Source organism: Strongylocentrotus purpuratus, unplaced genomic scaffold (assembly GCF_000002235.5).
Source record: "Strongylocentrotus purpuratus isolate Spur 01 unplaced genomic scaffold, Spur_5.0 spur5_scaffold_5, whole genome shotgun sequence".
In the NCBI taxonomy this organism is placed as follows: domain Eukaryota; kingdom Metazoa; phylum Echinodermata; class Echinoidea; order Camarodonta; family Strongylocentrotidae; genus Strongylocentrotus; species Strongylocentrotus purpuratus.
This window is the reverse complement of record NW_022145611.1, coordinates 23,800,827-23,821,206: the sequence shown is the minus strand read 5'-3', so window position 1 is coordinate 23,821,206 and position 20,380 is coordinate 23,800,827. Positions and strand designations below refer to the sequence as shown.

Below are 20,380 nucleotides of genomic sequence, written 5' to 3'. Positions count from 1 at the left end.
TTCTTCTCCTACCTTTCGCCCTTTTATATATTTGAGTTTGTCAAGCATAGCCATAGGCCTTGGCAACTCAAATGATCAAGTTCAGAGTAACATAAAACTATAAACGTGTATGTATTTTGAAAGCTGAGCCAATGCAACGCGGGTGGTTATATATTCAAAAGCCAAGTCAAAGGTGTAAATATTGAGTCATTTGAATAAACTCTATTCAAATACAGTCATGGGTGGGGTGCACACGGTTATGTCTCAGCCAAACAAAGAGTGAACTTTGCCTCTGCAGGACTCTCACCAACACCTCGGCGTCTTTTGTACGGGTTCCAAACGACCAATCAGCGACTTCCGTCAAGTGCATAACAATAGAACTCCGCTGGGTTAATTAGGTGACCTCCGCCCGGCGCTGTATTTGAATCTTCCGTAGCTACAGACACACATTCGTGTACGCAGCGATCACTATTATTGGCACAGCCGTTTGACGATGGAAGCACGTAAATATGTTTAGTCATGCAAGGACGGATTACAGATTAACTAACTGGATACAGGATAGTTATTATTAAGCTGTCATCGATGAGAGGAGGAATTAGTCATTTTCCACGTTTGCTGACGATTTCGGCGAGCTCTTACTCTTGACGCAACAGCATTCTTGATAAACGTTCATTTACTGGCGAACTTCTACTGCAAAGCAACAGAGAGAGTGCAGACAGTGTTTTGAAGTCGACGCAGCTGGATAGTAAACAAAACTCTCAACGGCAATTTACGGCTATAGCAGAATTGACGTCTGAAGTCTAAAAGAGATTCAATAACTTCTTTAGCTTATAAAGTATTCTTCAGGGAAGCTAATTGAAAATGCATCAGTATATTGAGGTGGAGAAGCTTCGTGCTGGCTATTTCGGCACCGAATACAAATACAGAGAGAGGGGTATCAAAGGAAAGGAACGACTCGCCAAACTCGTGCCGGTGAGCAGGCGAGGAAAGGCCAAATGGGTCTTGGAGCAGTACTATCGCAAGATGGTGTTGAGACTCCCCAAACATGACAACCTGATCAAGATCAAAGCAGCTTTCTTGAACAAAGTCGCAGAGGACGGTGATGACGAGGAGGATATGTTTTTGTGCACGGTGTGGAAGGTTTGCGGTGAGAACAGTCTGAACTTGAATGCCTATCTCCTCTCTCGTCATGACAGACTCGATGATGATGCTTACAAGTCACTGATGATGCAGCTAGCTCAAGCCATGGAGCATCTCCACTCGAATGGCACCGCCCATAACGCGTTAACGCCTTACAGTGTGATAGTTGTTGAAGGAGTAAAAGGCCAAGCCGTGGTCAAGGTAGGCGATTATGGACTGACGCAGGTGTGTGGTTCAGCTTGCAATGAAAACTACAAGCCCGATGGACAACTGGCCAAGAGTTTGGACTTTTATTTGCCTCCCGAGGCCGCCGATGAAGGTTGGGGCCACCCTGGTCAGGCCAACACCACGACGGATATCTTCATGCTTGGGCTGATGTTCAGCGCGATGGCCGAGCACGCCGTGCTTGAAGGAGCAGACCAGAATGAAGAGACAATCATTGCGACGTTCGTCAAATTCCCTGGTTATGGTGCCGTGCCTATCGGGAAGTTCCTCAACACTAATCCAAGCATCAACCTTGATCAGCATCTTCATCGCAAACTCAGCCACGAGCTCCGCAGTCTAGTCCGACGAATGACACTCAGCGATGTCGACTCACGACCACCGGCGAACGGCGTCATCCACATGCTGACGGCTTGCCAGACCATCCGAGGAAACGAGAAGTCAGGAGAAGAAGCCGAGACACACATCACGGCGAGATCGTCGTCGACGTTGCCACGGAATATGACATCGTCATTGGCCAGGAAGACGAGCATGAGAAAGAGAGCAGGAACCAACCCTGCCATGTTCAATCCTTGCGTCTCACCACCCCAGATGCCAAGAATGAGTTCTGCTTCGGTCATCAAGCCACCAGCACCAACCAAGACGAGCTTAATCAGGAGAGCATCATTGAGGGCGAGTAACTACTTGAGAAGAAGTCGATCAGTCAAGATTTCAAATTGATTGGTGAGTAGAGAGAAGTGATGATGGATGATGAATGGAAAGACAGGAATGTAGGGGAGATGCTTTAAAAACTAATGTCTCCTGTTTAAATTATGTATGAAATAATTTGCAACATTCTTAGACACTGAATATATTCCAATAACAATGTTTCAAGCAGAAGTCAAGGACATTACCCTGTGCATGCATTCATAGGGAAAATGTTATCATTTGAATTTTAATGCCAATTCATGTCTTATAAACTCTGTTAGCTTCAGCAATAATGTCTGAGATTGTCCTAAGTTTTTTCTCGTACTTGATTCTCTATTAAAGTTACACTAGTTGGAAAGAAGAGAATGCATTGATCACCAGTCCTAAACTCATTTATGATTGGAAATGTGTTCAATATCACCGCACTGTAGATAATAACTCCACATCGGGAAGAGCGTCTCCATTTTTTCCACTAATACATGTAGGAGTCATTTTGATAGGAATACAACCACTATAGTAGTACCTTGAAACCAGAGAAATCTCATTTAAGGTATTATAGAAACAATGGTGCCTATTAACGCCAAACATTGACACGCATGTTCCATCATCAAACAGCTTGCCGATAATCATTAATTCATGAGTCAATGGTTTTATAATGTGCATCACTTTCTATACAGCAGTATTTTCTTGCTGTGGGCTAATAATTTTGAGCACCTCTACATTGCTTTCTCATCTTGTTCCCCCTTGCAGGTACATACGAAAGAGACGGAGAGACTTCACTTATACTGTCCTATTATAAACACATACATGTATAGACTTACATGTTAACATCGGCGGGAAAAACCCTTAGACGTCTGAGAAACTCTCTAAAGTCTGCCGATAACTTCCGATCAAACTTTCACTTTCTTGACACGGTGATATCAAGCAGAGAACATGCTGGATGCCAAGCTATGATTCATCACCGGAGAGGAGGGACTTTGGCTCGCAAACGTGCCAGGATTTAAATCAAATTGTAAATCAGGATGACGCTTGTATTATTCGAATAGAGTTACAGAACAGAGTTGCGGTCGGTATTAGCATTACTTTGTGACATGTACAGCAGTGCTTTATAATAGCACAGGACATAAAGAGGCTTTTTACGATATTAATATTAAATGATTTTATTTACCCAGGGAAACCTCATCAGCATCAATGATGTTCTTCCTGAAGGTCCTGTAGTTATTATTACCCAAGCAGTTGCCAGGGATCCGGAGAGGGGCAAATATGGAATAATACATGTATCTTGCCAAAAGGACTGCCGGGCAGAGATTCGAACCCTCAACACTTGATTGAGATTCAAGTGAATTATTCACTATACCACGACACCGCCATTCCTTTTTGAATATGCATGTGTATTTGTACAGATCATTATTTTACCATAGTTCATATTCACCAAATGGCCTTGGACATAACCATTATTAGTTAAAAGCTGAAATTTTCTCCCAACTATACGTAAAATACTTTACGTACTTATTTCCAATTAAATATTTTTTTAAAGGATAAACAAAAACAATGATAATGACTTGTATGTAGCTTAATGTTGATCGTTTTAGTGCTTTTGCTGAATATCTTATTAAACTTCGCGTAAATAAACGTTTAAGTGACATCATTCAATCATTGCTCTATCTTGCCTTACGATGGCTGTATATGATACTTTTGTTGGAATATGTTCGTTTCTTTATTTATATCAAGACATTTTGATGCCTTCCACGTCCCTGCCTTTAAATGCAGTTTACATTCTTAATATGTACATAGATCACATGATTGTATGTCTCGATTTTTAAATCCCCCTCCTCAAATTTCAAGTAGGGTTTTTTATTCTGATGATTTCATGACATGCCTGTGTGACTTTCATTATAATGACTTTTAGGCCCAAAGATTTGTAGAAGCATCAAGTGTCATTTGAATCCAGATATTGAAAACTGTACAGTATACATGAACATGAACGAGTAATGGTATTCGGAGCGCAGGAAGCAGTGAAATATTTGAGTTTTTTGAGCGGAAATGTCGAATTAGCGTAGTATTACACGGATATATCTAGAAAATCCAGTTGTGTGACAGTTGTCGAATAGCAGATTATGAACTTTAATTTGTGGTATTAGCCTCATTTATTATTGAGAGGTCGTTCCTGATCTATTTAATGATATAATCAGACTTGTGATTCAATTTATGAGCCTTATCTCATGGCTACATGTTTTAGACTACATACATCACAGCCAACCATGTACGTGTTCATAATGCACGTCACAGTCGAAGAGTCTGTAATAAAACTAAATAATAAATGTTGTGCATGATATTGATAAGGTATTTCGTTGCAACGTGTATTTCCTTGATAATTATTTACACAGTTTGTTCACAAATGACGTAATTGACTACGTAATTGATTATGTTTGATTACATGTGATGTTATACGAGCATTAATACAGTAGTGATGTTTTTGCAGCAGTATCCTCATATCATTTTGGAATAATATCATTATTGTTGATGATGCATTGAAACTATCATCCATTTGACATTGCATGCTGACGAAGCAAAGGGACGCTGTGTACATGAACATTCAAAAATGATTATGGGACTGTTATCATAATCACGGATATATTCTATCCGTGATTATGTAAGGTAAAAGTAAACTCGACTTGGGTTCGAACCTGGGTTCTCCAGGTCGCTATACCGTTAAGACCACTGTTCTAATTAATATTTGAGGCTCACTTTATGCTTTCGATAATCAAGTTATGATTATATTTCATTGATTGTTGTTGTTTCAATGCTCACTTTCCCTTCCATAGTAGTGCCTTAAAATATACCTTTTCCTTCGAAGCCCATGCATAAGCGCTTGTATTAAAAATCTAAAACCCTGTACAGTTTACGCAGATTGTGTTTGCTATTGTTTCATTTTCTTAGTTCTTGAATCTTTTTTGATAATAAGATCACGAATTAGGTAATTAAGGAGGTCAGGGTGAGAGAGAGAGAGAGAGAAGGAGAGAGAGAGAGAGTGAGAGAGAGGGGTGGGGGAGAGAGAAGAGAGAGAGAGAGAGAGAGAGAGAGAGAGGGGGGTGGCAATATGGCGAGAGAGGGAGCATCAGAGGGGAGCGTGAATGGACGGATCGTGAGGTTCGGTGTGAAATGTATATAGGTTTTACAAAAAAAGTCATTCACATTATCTCTCAAATTTATGAACGGGTAAGCAAAATATATTCCATTGAAAGTAATGGACGTTACTTTTCAATGGAAGTACTCTTATTTGCCTGACGATGTGCCAATATGATTTCTGTACCTATATTGGACATATACTTATAATTTGGGACTTTAGGTAAACAAAATATGTTTTAACCTATTGAGGGGAATACATCTAATCACATATTAGCAATCAAGTATTTTCAACACTATTTGTGCCCGTACAGGCTGAATATCAAGGAAATATATATTTAGGGATTTTTCGTGAACACATTTGCATAGTATTTACTTTATCATTGTAATTACTGTATTCTCTGTAGTCCATTATACACCGAATATGCAGATTACAAAACGTGAATAAAATGAACTAGAAATTTAATTCGTCATGGGGACGAATTAGGTGGTCTGTCTTCAAGTCTTATGATAGATTATAATATTTACTATATTGAGAAAGGGAGAAGTTATATAGACATGTAAACAATGATGATCATCATGATGATCATGATGATGATGATCTTGATAGTAATGGTGATGACGACTATGATGATGACGATGATCATGATGATGTTGATGATTATCATCAACAGACCACGATGACATTAGACTGAAAAAAATGAGAGAACATTTAGATAGTATATAGTCTCAGCTACAACATACTCAAAAATCAACAAAAATCAAGCCGAAATAACGGCGATATTGCTCGCAAAAGACAAGAATGTAGAATCCAGGTTTGAGAAAAAGTCATCTCCCATAAGGATTACACGCAAAAAGTAATGGATCTAGTGATAATAGGGTAATAATAAAGTAAATATGGTTGTTTATTACATTATTTGCGATTGTACGTGTTTTAATATTCAAAGGAGATGGTAGAGTGAAAGGTCAAAAAGAAAAAAAAGTGAAGAAAAAAAATTGTTGGAGACGCCCGGACTCGAACCAGGGACCTTGAGGTCTGAAGTCAAGTGCGTTACCGATATACCAAAACATTTCCCATAGAGATTACACGTAAACGGAAAATGGAATTCTCAAATCCCACTTTGTAAGTGAAATATGAGCATGATCCCGGCATCTGATCGAAAAATAAAGGACACACTTGTGATAGCTTATTTTCTCAGCTACAACATACTCAAAGCTCAGCGTAAACAAAGATAAAACGACGGAGATATTGCTCGCAAAAGACGAGAATGTAGAATCCAGTTTTGAGAAAAAGTCATGTCCCATAGAGAATACACGCAAAATGTGAAAAATTGACATGCCTCCTTTAATCGCAAAAATACGCCATGATGCCATTGTCAAAATGAAATATCATGATGACTACATTTGTAGAGAATATTCTCAGGTAGAACATATCAAAATTTGAAAGAAAATTAATCAATATTTACAGAGATACAATCAATTTTACAAAAATATGCTGACGTCATAATATGCAAATTGAAATTTTGAGTTCGGAGGCCATTATGATGACGTCATGAGTTAAATGAGGGTCAAATGACACATGAAATCATATCTCCAACTCATACTTATTCCAACCATGATATAAAAGTTGGGGTCAATTGACTATCTCAAGAGCTATTTTGATTTTTAAAATGGGATGTTTTTGATCAAATTTGCATTATATTGCCCATAGCAGTACGCGCGGATTTTGAACTTTGACGCGCGCTCACGGCCTTATAAAAGGTCAAGAGTGACTGAAATTAATGTAAATTGTCATTTACGGTAAGAGAAATCTAAATCATGTAAAAAAAAATGAATTTGAACTTTTCCGCGCGTTGTGAGCGCGCGCAACGCGCGCGTTGACACTTACGGACGGAAAATTTTGAAATGCTTAAAATGACCTGATTCGTACTCTCCTTCAATAGTTAAGTAATTTTGAGCATTTTTAAATTTTGACGCGCACGTACGCGCGCGTCGTGACCTTTATGTGACCTTTGATGACATGATCTGTTGACCCTTGACCTGAAATATATGTGATATGAATATGAATGATCTTTGCTGATCCATCATGAAGATATGATGGGTAACGTGATTTCACAAAATGGCGCCTGGATGACGTCACGATAAATTGATGACCTTGAAAATGTTCCTGTCACGTCTCATGACAATGACTTATGACTGTGTAAAAATTAAAAGAAATTAACACAACCGATCTTGAGTTAACCGATAAACAAAAAACGGGAAGAAATAAAAACTAGATTTTAAATCGTCACGAGGACGATTAAGGTGGTCTGTTTTCAAGTCTTATGATAGATTATAATATTTTGTATATTGAGAAAGGGAGAAGTTATATAGACATGTAAAGAATGATCATCATCATGATGATCATGATGATGATGATCTTGATAGTGATGATGATGACGATCGATGATGATGATGATGATCATGATGATGTTGATGATTATCATCAACAGCTAGACCATGATGACAGACTGAAAAAAATGAGAGAACATTTAGATAGTATATAGTCTCAGCTTCAACATACTCAAAAATCAACAAAAATCAAGCCAAAATAAAGGCGATATTGCTCGCAAAAGACAAGAATGTAGAGATTTTGAGACAAAGTCATCTCCCATAAGGATTACACGCAAAAAGTAATGGATCAAGTGATAATAGGGTAATAATAAAGTAAATATGGTTGTTTATTACATTATTTGCGATATACGTGTTAATATTCAAAGGAGATGGTACAGTGAAAGGTCAAAAAGAAAAAGAAAGGGAAGAAGAAAAATTGTTGGAGACGCCCGTGATGATGATGATGATATAATATATTGATGATGATCATGATCATGCTGACATCTGATTGAAAAAATGAGGGAGACATGCATTTAGATAGCATATAGTCTCAGCTACAAAATACTTAAAAATCAACAAAAACCAAGTGGAAATAACAGCGATATTACTCGCAAAAGAACGGAATGTAGAATCCAGATTTGAGAAAAGTCATCTCCCATATAGAGAAATTAAGAGAGAAATTATACAGACATGTACATGTAAACAATGATGATCATAATGATGATGAAGATGATGATCTTGATAGTAATGGTGATGATGATGATGATGATTATAATGATAATGTTAATGATGATGATGATGATGTTGATGATCATGCATGATCATGATCCTGATGATTTTGATGATGATATGATGATGATGATCATGATGGTATTGATGATGATCATCATGATAGTGATCGATGATGATCATTCATGAGCGTGATCCTGACATCTGATTGAAAAAATGAGGGGACATTTAGATAACATATAGTCTCAGCTACAACATACTCAAAAATCAACAAAAACCAAGCAGAAATAATGGCGATATTGCTCGCCAAAGACAGGAATGTAGAATCCAGATTTCAGACCATATGATGATGATGATCATCATCATTAAGATAATGATGATCATGAGCGTGATCCTGACATCTGATTGAAAAAATGAGGGAACATTTAGATAACATATAGTCTCAGCTACAACATACTCAAAAATCAACAAAAACCAAGCAGAAATAATGGCGATATTGCTCGCAAAAGACAGGAATGTAGAATCCAGATTTCAGAAAAAGTCACCTTCGGTAGGCATGACACGCAAATTACGAAAATTCTGACATGTCGCATTTAATCGAAATTTTCACTATGATGACGTCATCAAAATGAAAAATGGTGAGATATAAATAAAGAGAAGGAAAGAGGAAGACGGTACGTTATAGTCATGTAAAAATACATGAGCTGGACAGAGGGATGAAAGATCGAGGAATCAGAAATGCGCATATCTTGGAAGGAGAGAGCTAGCGGGAGATCGAGGATAAGGAAATGGTGGTAGGTATACGCACGTGAAATAAGAATACAAAGCTAGCCAAAGCTAGGCAACGGAAAGAGCTAGAGAAAATTAAGGAGCAATGGAATAAGGCCAAATAAAAAAAAAAAAAATGTTTAGCGTCCTGTTTTTAGGAAAAATAGGAAGGGGGAGGCCTTTTTTTTCTTTTTTTTTTTCTTTCAAAATGGCCGCTCAAAATGGCTGCTCGGTACATTTTCCCTGTCAGTAGTATATATCTCTATGGTCGGGCTACTTTTCAAGATGGCCGCCGACATTTTATGTTTTTTTTCTCTAAAAAAAAAAAAAATCAAAAAAAATAAATAATAATAATCAAAAAAATAATAGGAGGCGGCCCCCAAAAAGGAAGCGGGCGGGGACGCTAAACATGTATATTCTTTTTACATGGCCTAAACGACAAGGTATCAGATATCCATTGTTTTGACATTCCTTTTCCCTTAAACACGCAAAATCATGCATTTCGTGAGAAATTATATGCGCGAGAAATATACTGGGCGAATTGTCTGTAGGGCGAATTTAATCTGACCAAGATTTTGGCCGATTCGAATTGCATGCACATTCTCATGATCATGGTCATATGAGTTCTGAGTACTGCTGTTTTATAGTTGTGCTGTTGTGCTGATTGCTAGCTTAGTTTTGGTAAGAATTCGGTTGTTGCTATTGTATTACTTTATCGTGAATCCTTTCTTATTAGTTTGTTGGAGATTTTGCGTTATCGCATAAGTGTGTGAGTGTATTTAAACTTTTAAAGGCATTGACTTTGTTTATAATATTATGTTTGCAGTTTTAGTACAAATCAAGTCTGAGATGCGATACATATTACGTATACATGTATATAGGGTCTGCGTGTTATCATATCAGCTCAGTGAGCTGAGTAGTGAGTGTGATTGTGATTGAATTTTGAAGCCCTACGAAAAACGAAAAGGAAGTGTTTTCAAAAAAGTGAAAATCTTTGACTCAGTTTGACTTTGATTGACCGGTTTTACCATACTCATTTCCCCCAATAGAGTGTAGACCGTAGACCTGTCCTAGTCTAGATCTAGACCTAGTTCTAGATCTAGATCTAAGTCAGTGTTATAAATTAAAAACCGTAAGTCGGTAGGGATCTAGGCCTACTAGATCTAGATACTAGGCCTATATCTGACTATAGGCCTAGATCATAGATCTAGACTAGACCTAGATCTAGTCTAGATCTATTAATTTCTAATTCCAATCATAAATATCTTGATAGGCTAGTTGATAATTAGACAGGTCACAGCTGACAGGCGATCGGCTTGTAAAAGTCATGGGATAATAATTATCCCCTCGCCAAAGAAGGAGGGGATCTAGACCCCTGTATTATGCTACTCGCTGTCGAAGCCCGACCTTCCTTCTGTGTGCATTAACAAATCTGGTTTAAAATCAATAACTTTAGTAATGTTTGACGGATTTTAATGAAATTTGATATGAAGGTAAATGGTATAAAAACACCGCATAAGTTCAATTTCGGAGTAAGTAGGTCAAAGGTCATAGCTCATTAAATATGCGAATCTGGTTTCTGTTCGATAACTTTAGTAATATTTGATGGATTTTCATGAAATTCGATATGAAGGTACAGGGTATAAAAACGAGGCATAAGTTCAATTTCCGAGTATGTAGGTCAAAGGTCATGGCTCATTGAATATGCGAATCTGGTTTTTCGATCGATAACTTTAGTAATGTTTGACAGATTTTAATCAAATTTGATATGAAGGTACATGCTATCAAAATACAGCATAAGTTCAGTTTCGGAGTATGTAGGTCAAAGGTCATAGTTCATTAAATGTGCAAATCTGGTTTCTATTCGATAACTTTAGTAATGTTTGACGGATTTTAATGAAATTTGATAGGAAGGTACATGCTATCAAAATACAGCATAAGTTCAGTTTCGGAGTATGTAGGTCAAAGGTCATAGCTCATTAAATATGCGAATCTGGTTTCTGTTTGATAACTTTAGTATTATTTGATGGATTTTCATGAAATTCGATATGAAGGTACATAGTATAAAAACACAGCATAAGTTCAATTTCCGAGTATGTAGGTCAAAGGTCATGGCTCATTAAATATGCGAATCTGGTTTCCGATTGATAACTTTAGTAATGTTTGACAGATTTTAATCAAATTTGATATGAAGGTACATGCTATCAAAATACAGCATAAGTTCAGTTTCGAAGTATGTAGGTCAAAGGTCATAGTTCATTAAATGTGCAAATCTGGTTTCTATTCGATAACTTTAGTAATGTTTGACGGATTTTAATGAAATTTGATAGGAAGGTACATGCTATCAAAATACAGCATAAGTTCAGTTTCGGAGTATGTAGGTCAAAGGTCATAGCTCATTAAATATGCGAATCTGGTTTCTGTTTGATAACTTTAGTATTATTTGATGGATTTTCATGAAATTCGATATGAAGGTACATGGTATAAAAACACAGCATAAGTTCAATTTCGGAGTATGTAGGTCAAAGGTCATAGCTCATTAAATATGCGAATCTGGTTTCTGATATCGATAACTTTAGTAATGTTTGACGGATTTTAATCAAATTTGATATGAAAGTACATGGCATCAAAACATGGCCTTAGTTTGATTTCCTAGTATGTACCCTGCGAGGGGATGCTATGCTTTGCGTTGACTTGTTTTATTTATGTCATTTAGCATTATGAATGAGGGCTCATTATTTGTATTTATTGTAATATATTGATATTGGTATTTTATTAAATGTAATTTTTTGTTTTGTTTTGTTTGTATTTTAGGTTACTGAGAGTTGAAGAGAGAGTTGCAGAAAGTAAGTTGATATGCTTAGAAAGGCTGAAGTCAAGTAGTTTTTAAATTAAAGCTATGATGGAATGAAACAGATCCGCATAATTGGGAACAATTGAATGCAGAATACGAAAGCTATGGCTTTAAGAAATTTTCTATATAACTTTTTGACACTACCAAGTTACTTTTAATTATGTCAGTAAAGGTATAGACCAGTTTTGGAAAAGCCCCCCTCTCAAAAAATGAAATGGTACCTTTTTTTAACAATCATGTGAAAGAATATGTTTTGACTAATACCTGATGATACAAATTTTGATACTAATTGATATATTTGGTAAATTATTATATCTATCCGGAGTGGATAGATATCGCGCATGTGTCGCATAGTCCCATATACATCTTTCTGTGTACAGTGCTTGTAACTTTACCATGACTGGGTCAAATTTCTCATCATTTTGATGATCCAGAACCTTTCAGTACACACCAATACTTACCGAATATGCTAGATGATCAACCTTTTGTGATTGATTTCACAACGTTTTTTTCGCAATGCAATCGCATGACCAAAACTGGTCTTGAATGAGGGCTCACTATTTGTATTTATTTTTGTAATATATTCATATTGGTTTTTTATAAAATGCAATTGTTTTTTTCTTTTCTTTTTTTATTTCTAGTGCTTTTAATCAACAAATGTCAGTTTGATTAAAGAAATGACCCACACCAGACGGTTATTTCTGTCTATGACTCTCTATGTTTTGCTGGAGTGTGGGGTGGAGGGGGGGGGGGGGAGTCACAGGTTGAACATTGGCACATAGAGAGGTCAAAAGTCATTTGAGGTCAAGCGTTAAAGTTTACCTGCAACCTCAGCTACACTACAAACACAAACACATTTTACCTTCACACATGTAAAATATCAATGCAATAATTCTACTCGTATCAAAGGGGGAGGGAGTAGATGCAGTGGAAGCAGGTGAAAGGCAGTAGCATATCATGTAATACCCCTTCTCAAAGTTTATGGGATGTTGCATTCTATGGCAGATATTTTAAAATCAGCTTGCGATAGGCCCTACAATTCTTATAGATGGCAATGGACATTGCGATATTCTAGTTATTTTCACAAGTGGGCGAGACACAACATCGCTAATGCCTTGTTTAAACTGAAAAGTCATCCACAAAGTAGATGAGGTTTAGACATTGGTCAGTTAAAAATTTATGTTGTGCCACCACCCATGATAATGTCATTACAGAAATGGTACAATTTGAAACAGGAAAAGAGCTTAAAATGAAAATGCATTGAAGTACTGTACCTAAACAAAATATTGATATTAACATTATTTCTGAACTGTTGGTTCTTACAAAAGTTATTGATTTCGGTCTAAGTAGCAGTTTGGGATGTAATGTGGTGTTTGAATCTTTCCATTTCAGATTTGATAGATCTACTCTTACTGTTGGACAGTTACTGAGAGAGAAGCAAGGAGGCAGAGGTAAATTCAGCTCTTACTGTTGGACAGTTAGTGAGAGGGAAGCAGGGAGGAAGAGGTGAATAGAGCTCTTATTGTTGAACATTTACTGAGAGAGAAGCAAGGAGGCAGAGGTGAATAGAGCTCTTACTCTTGGACAGTTATTTAGAGAGAAGCAAGGAGGCAGAGGTAAATAGAGTTGTTACTGTTGGACAGTTATTGAGAGACGAGCAAGGAGGAAGAGGTGAATAGAGCTCTTACTGTTGGACAGTTACTGACACAGAAGCAAGGAGGCAGAGGTGAATAGAACTCTTACTGTTGGACAGTTAATGAGAGAGAAGCAAGGAGGCAGAGGTAAATAGAACTCTTATTGTTGGACAGTTACTGACACAGAAGCAAGGAGGCAGAGGTGAATAGAACTCTTACTGTTGGACAGTTAATGAGAGAGAAGCAAGGAGGCAGAGGTAAATAGAGTTGTTACTGTTGGACAGTTATTTAGAAGGAGGGGATCTAGACCCCTGTATTATGCTGCTCGCTGTCGAAGCCCTTCCTTGTGTGTGCCTTAAGTACAAATCTGGTTTAAAATCAATAACTTTAGAGTAATGTTTGACGGATTTTAATGAAATTTGATATGAAGGTAAATGGTATAAAAACACCGCATAAGTTCAATTTCAGAGTATGTAGGTCAAAGGTCATAGCTCATTAAATATGCGAATCTGGTTTCTGTTCGATAACTTTAGTAATATTTGATGGATTTTCATGAAATTCGATATGAAGGTACAGGGTATAAAAACGAGGCATAAGTTCAATTTCCGAGTATGTAGGTCAAAGGTCATGGCTCATTAAATATGCGAATCTGGTTTCCGATTGATAACTTTAGTAATGTTTGACAGATTTTAATCAAATTTGATATGAAGGTACATGCTATCAAAATACAGCATAAGTTCAGTTTCGGAGTATGTAGGTCAAAGGTCATAGTTCATTAAATGTGCAAATCTGGTTTCTATTCGATAACTTTAGTAATGTTTGACGGATTTTAATGAAATTTGATAGGAAGGTACATGCTATCAAAATACAGCATAAGTTCAGTTTCGGAGTATGTAGGTCAAAGGTCATAGCTCATTAAATATGCGAATCTGGTTTCTGTTTGATAACTTTAGTATTATTTGATGGATTTTCATGAAATTCGATATGAAGGTACATGGTATAAAAACACAGCATAAGTTCAATTTCGGAGTATGTAGGTCAAAGGTCATAGCTCATTAAATATGCGAATCTGGTTTCTGATATCGATAACTTTAGTAATGTTTGACGGATTTTAATCAAATTTGATATGAAAGTACATGGCATCAAAACATGGCCTTAGTTTGATTTCCCAGTATGTACCCTGCGAGGGGATGCTATGCTTTGCGTTGACTTGTTTTATTTATGTCATTTAGCATTATGAATGAGGGCTCATTATTTGTATTTATTGTAATATATTGATATTGGTATTTTATTAAATGTAATTTTTTGTTTTGTTTTGTTTGTATTTTAGGTTACTGAGAGTTGAAGAGAGAGTTGCAGAAAGTAAGTTGATATGCTTAGAAAGGCTGAAGTCAAGTAGTTTTTAAATTAAAGCTATGATGGAATGAAACAGATCCGCATAATTGGGAACAATTGAATGCAGAATACGAAAGCTATGGCTTTAAGAAATTTTCTATATAACTTTTTGACACTACCAAGTTACTTTTAATTATGTCAGTAAAGGTATAGACCAGTTTTGGAAAAGCCCCCCTCTCAAAAAATGAAATGGTACCTTTTTTTAACAATCATGTGAAAGAATATGTTTTTGACTAATAGCTGATGATACAAATTTTGATACTAATTGATATATTTGGTAAATTATTATATCTATCCGGAGTGGATAGATATTGCGCATGTGTCGCATAGTCCCATATACATCTTTCTGTGTACAGTGCTTGTAACTTTACCATGACTGGGTCAAATTTCTCATCATTTTGATGATCCAGAACCTTTCAGTACACACCGATACTTACCGTATATGCTAGATGATCAACCTTTTGTGATCGATTTCACAACGTTTTTTTCGCAATGCAATCGCATGACCAAAACTGGTCTTGAATGAGGGCTCACTATTTGTATTTATTTTTGTAATACATTCATATTGGTTTTTTATAAAATGCAATTGTTTTTTTTTTTCTTTTTTTATTTCTAGTGCTTTTAATCAACAAATGTCAGTTTGATTAAAGAAATGACCCACACCAGACGGTTATAAATCTATGACTCTCTATGTTTTGCTGGAGTGTGGGGTGGAGGGGGGGGGGGGGGGGGGGGGGGGGGGGGGGGGGGGGTCACAGGTTGAACATTGGCACATAGAGAGGTCAAAAGTCATTTGAGGTCAAGCGTTAAAGTTTACCTGCAACCTCAGCTACACTACAAACACAAACACATTTTACCTTCACACATGTAAAATATCAATGCAATAATTCTACTCGTATCAAAGGGGGAGGGAGTAGATGCAGTGGAAGCAGGTGAAAGGCAGTAGCATATCATGTAATACCCCTTCTCAAAGTTTATGGGATGTTGCATTCTATGGCAGATATTTCAAAATCAGCTTGCGATAGGCCCTACAATTCTTATAGATGGCAATGGACATTGCGATATTCTAGTTATTTTCACAAGTGGGCGAGACAACATCGCTAATGCCTTGTTTTAACTGAAAAGTCATCCACAAAGTAGATGAGGTTTAGACATTGGTCAGTTAAAAATTTATGTTGTGCCACCACCCATGATAATGTCATTACAGAAATGGTACAATTTGAAACAGGAAAAGAGCTTAAAATGAAAATGCATTGAAGTACTGTACCTAAACAAAATATTGATATTAACATTATTTCTGAACTGTTGGTTCTTACAAAAGTTATTGATTTCGGTCTAAGTAGCAGTTTGGGATGTAATGTGGTGTTTGAATCTTTCCATTTCAGATTTGATAGATCTACTCTTACTGTTGGACAGTTACTGAGAGAGAAGCAAGGAGGCAGAGGTAAATTCAGCTCTTACTGTTGGACAGTTAGTGAGAGGGAAGCAGGGAGGAAGAGGTGAATAGAGCTCTTATTGTTGAACATTTACTGAGAGAGAAGCAAGGAGGCAGAGGTGAATAGAGCTCTTACTCTTGGACAGTTATTTAGAGAGAAGCAAGGAGGCAGAGGTAAATAGAGTTGTTACTGTTGGACAGTTATTGAGAGACGAGCAAGGAGGAAGAGGTGAATAGAGCTCTTACTGTTGGACAGTTACTGACACAGAAGCAAGGAGGCAGAGGTGAATAGAACTCTTACTGTTGGACAGTTAATGAGAGAGAAGCAAGGAGGCAGAGGTAAATAGAACTCTTATTGTTGGACAGTTACTGACACAGAAGCAAGGAGGCAGAGGTGAATAGAACTCTTACTGTTGGACAGTTAATGAGAGAGAAGCAAGGAGGCAGAGGTAAATAGAGTTGTTACTGTTGGACAGTTATTGAGAGACAAGCAAGGAGGAATAGGTGAATAGAGCTGTTACTGTTGGACAGTTACTGAGACAGAAGCAAGGAGGCAGAGGTGAATAGAGCTCTTACTGTTGGACAGTTACTGACACAGAAGCAAGGAGGCAGAGGTGAACAGAACTCTTACTGTTGGACAGTTAATGAGAGAGAAGCAAGGAGGCAGAGGTAAATAGAACTCTTATTGTTGGACAGTTACTGACACAGAAGCAAGGAGGCAGAGGTGAATAGAACTCTTACTGTTGGACAGTTAATGAGAGAGAAGCAAGGAGGCAGAGGTAAATAGAGTTGTTACTGTTGGACAGTTATTGAGAGACAAGCAAGGAGGAAGAGGTGAATAGAGCTGTTACTGTTGGACAGTTACTGAGACAGAAGCAAGGAGGCAGAGGTGAATAGAGCTCTTACTGTTGGACAGTTGATGAGAGAGAAGCAAGGAGGCAGAGGTAAATAGAGTTGTTACTGTTGGACAGTTATTGAGAGACAAGCAAGGAGGAAGAGGTGAATAGAGCTGTTACTGTTGGACAGTTACTGAGACAGAAGCAAGGAGGCAGAGGTGAATAGAGCTCTTACTGTTGGACAGTTACTGACACAGAAGCAAGGAGGCAGAGGTGAATAGAACTCTTACTGTTGGACAGTTAATGAGAGAGAAGCAAGGAGGCAGAGGTAAATAGAACTCTTATTGTTGGACAGTTACTGACACAGAAGCAAGGAGGCAGAGGTGAATAGAACTCTTACTGTTGGACAGTTAATGAGAGAGAAGGAAGGAGGCAGAGGTAAATAGAGTTGTTACTGTTGGACAGTTATTGAGATGGATATGATATATTTAAGTGTAATTTGGGACTCGGGTTCTGGTTATTTATAGGGAAAGAACCATTAGTAATTACCATAGTAACATTGCTCGATAGCTTATCAAAATCAAGAAATCAATGGTATTTACTATAGTAAACTATAGTAACTATAGTAAACTTCCCGCGGGAAACTGCCAAAAAAATAAACGGTCAACAGGGTTGTGAACGCAAATGAACACGCTCCATTTGAAATTGCCATGACCGCCACAACAAATTTAACATGTTTAATTTTTGAAGCGGTTCCTGGCAGTATGCACAGATCACTCCGGATTAGGGCTGTAGTATTCCAAAAACGGTTATCCTCCCTCCGAATCCGTTTGGTTTTCGGTTAACCTATACCGAATTGTGAGACATAATTTTAATCTGATATGTATCAATTTGCTTGGATTAAACACCAAAGTGTTTTATTTTCTTTAGTGGTACAAGGGTTTTGTAGTACTATCAGCCTAATTTCATTCATTTTCTTTGAAAATGTGATTGAACAATAATGATTTTTTTTTTCAAGGGGGGGGTTTTAACATTTATAAATCGGCCCGAAAAATCGCAACGACTCAGCCGACCGCTGAATAAGCGGGGGGGGGGGGGTAAGAGGACACTTTTTTTTTTTTTTTTGTGGTCTCAATATTTGAAAATCTGACATTTTGCTCCGTTGGGGGGGGGGGGGGGGGGTAAGGTCACCTTTTTTAGGTCAGCCATGAAAATATTTTTTTTTTTTAATAAAAAAAAAAAAAAAAAATCCAAAGGGGGGGGTTTTGGGGGGGATTACGGGGGGGTTTACACATATAAAAATACCAAAGGGGGGGGGGGGGGGGGCGGGTGTAACCCCTCAAACACACCCCCCCCCCCCCTGTGTACGCGCCTGATCTCTGCAAACTATGGTAATTGTATCCCCCGGCAGTATGTCGGTGGGGTACTTTTGATTCAGCAGCGTTACGCCGCCCCGTCATCTTGTGTGCGCTCTAACTGCCACATTTCTTTACAGATATCTTTCAAATTTTGTATGGAGGTGTATCTTGGTATAATCTACACACCTATAACTTTTGGTGATGCTGCCCCCTGTGTTCCGTCTTCTATAGGGTAAAAGGCCATATTTTATTCTTGTGTGCGCTCTAACTGCCACATTTCTTGACTAATTTCTTTCAAATTTTGTATGGAGGTGTATCTTGGTATAATCTACACACCTATAACTTTTGTTGATGCTGCCCCCAGTGTTCGGTCTTCTATAGGGTAAAAAGCCATATTTTATTCTTGTGTGCGCACTAACTGCCACATTTCTTGACAGATTTCTTTCAAATTTTGTATGGAGATGTATCTTGGTATAATCTACACACCTATAACTTTTGGTGGTGCTGCTGCCCTCAGTGTTCCGTCTTCTATAGGTTAAATGGCCATATTCTTTGGATGGTTTGGGTGTGCTCTATGGGCCTCATTTTTCAAGGGATTTTGTTCAATTTTTAACAAAGGTGTATCTCGGTAGAATCTACAAGCCTATAGATTTTTGTGATGCTGCCTCCAGTGTTCCGCTTTTATAGGGTCAAAGGTCATACTTTGATAGATGTCTTTGTGGCACTGTAGTTTGCGGTCTAATTGCATCATTACTTAACAGATTTCTTTCAAATTTTGTATGGAGATGTATCTTGGTATAATCTACACACCTATAACTTGTGGTGGTGCTGCCCTCAGTGTTCCGTCTTCTATAGGTTAAATGGCCATATTCTTTTGGATGGTTTGTGTGTGCTCTATGGGCCTCATTTTTCAAGAGATTTTGTTCAAATTTTCAACAAAGGTGTATCTTGGTATAATCTACACATCTACTCTTTTGGGCAATGCTGCCCTCATTTTTCTGTCTTTTATATGGTCAAAGTTTATATATGTCTTTTATGCGCTCTAACTGCCACATTTTTTGACAGATTTCTTTCATATGTATGATGGAGGTGTGTCTGAGTACGATCTACACATCGTTCGTGTTTTGGTGATGCTGCCACCTGTGTTCCGTCTGTTATAGGGTCAAAGGTCATAGTTTGGTGGATGTCTTTTGTGCGCTCTAACTGCCACATTTCTTGACAGATTTCTTTCAAATTTTCTACAGAGATGCATTATACTTAATCTACACGTATATTGTTTTGATGATGCTGCTCCTAGTCTTGACAATAGTCTGAGCCACAATTGGCGGTCTCTACGTCATCCTTTTGATTCAGGGAGGGGGGGAGAGGGGATCTTTGTCCCTCCTTCGACCATAAGGATGACACAAAATAGCTGCCACTGCCGGGGGATACATTCGCATTGCGCGTCAATACAGATTGCGATATTTCTAGTTACCATAGTTACAGTGCTTGATAGCTAATAAAAATCAAGAAATCAATGGTATTTACCATAATTTGCAGAGATAGCATTAATTGTAAGATACGATAGTTTTATGCAATGGGTCGTGATGGTTGATATGTATGACATACTGAGTTGTTATAATGAGGTTGCACTGTATTATGAAATAATAATAATAATCTGTTTTTTTATATAGCGCTCAATACACCGATCCAACAATGTGCCTAAGCGCTTTACAGATATATTATTACCCCGGTCATCGGATTCAGGCTTACCCGCACACAATGTGTGCACATTTTCGCAACGACTCAGCCAGCCGCTGAATAAGCAGGGGGGGGGGGGGGGGGGGGGGGGGGGGGGGGGGGGG

General features: G+C 37.8%; 2 protein-coding genes and 1 long non-coding RNA gene across 9 annotated transcripts in view; all 3 read left to right on the top strand.

Annotated features, from left to right (window-relative positions):
• Nucleotides 1–365: 365 nt before the first annotated feature.
• Nucleotides 366–2,911, top strand: LOC752601 (serine/threonine-protein kinase 35). The gene is made up of 2 exons (XM_001175788.4): nt 366–2,064; nt 2,779–2,911. Exon 1 carries the CDS (start codon nt 841–843, stop codon nt 2,059–2,061), a length of 1,221 nt encoding a protein of 406 aa, XP_001175788.2. The 5' UTR covers nt 366–840; the 3' UTR covers nt 2,062–2,064; nt 2,779–2,911.
• Nucleotides 2,912–9,374: 6,463 nt separating this feature from the next.
• LOC115929747 lies at nt 9,375–13,766 on the top strand. Its single transcript, XR_004066707.1, has 3 exons — nt 9,375–9,705; nt 11,839–11,870; nt 13,271–13,766. It is a non-coding gene; the product is annotated as an uncharacterized LOC115929747 (long non-coding RNA).
• Nucleotides 13,767–14,577: 811 nt separating this feature from the next.
• LOC115918239 overlaps nt 14,578–20,380 on the top strand; it is a 30,991-nt gene continuing 25,188 nt past the window's right edge. For 2 of the 7 annotated variants that reach the window (XR_004066603.1, XR_004066605.1), the window contains exons 1-2: nt 14,579–14,874; nt 16,293–17,616. The gene's annotated coding sequence lies outside the window, so the exon portion shown is untranslated. Of the gene's footprint in view, nt 14,875–16,292; nt 17,617–20,380 lie in introns of all 7 variants that reach the window. The other 5 variants (XR_004066604.1, XR_004066602.1, XR_004066606.1 and 2 more) reach the window with 4 other exon arrangements.

Excerpts from the sequence above, each read along its gene's own strand:
- LOC752601 (XM_001175788.4), top strand. The coding sequence starts at position 841 with ATGCATCAGTATATTGAGGTGGAGAAGCTTCGTGCTGGCTATTTCGGC.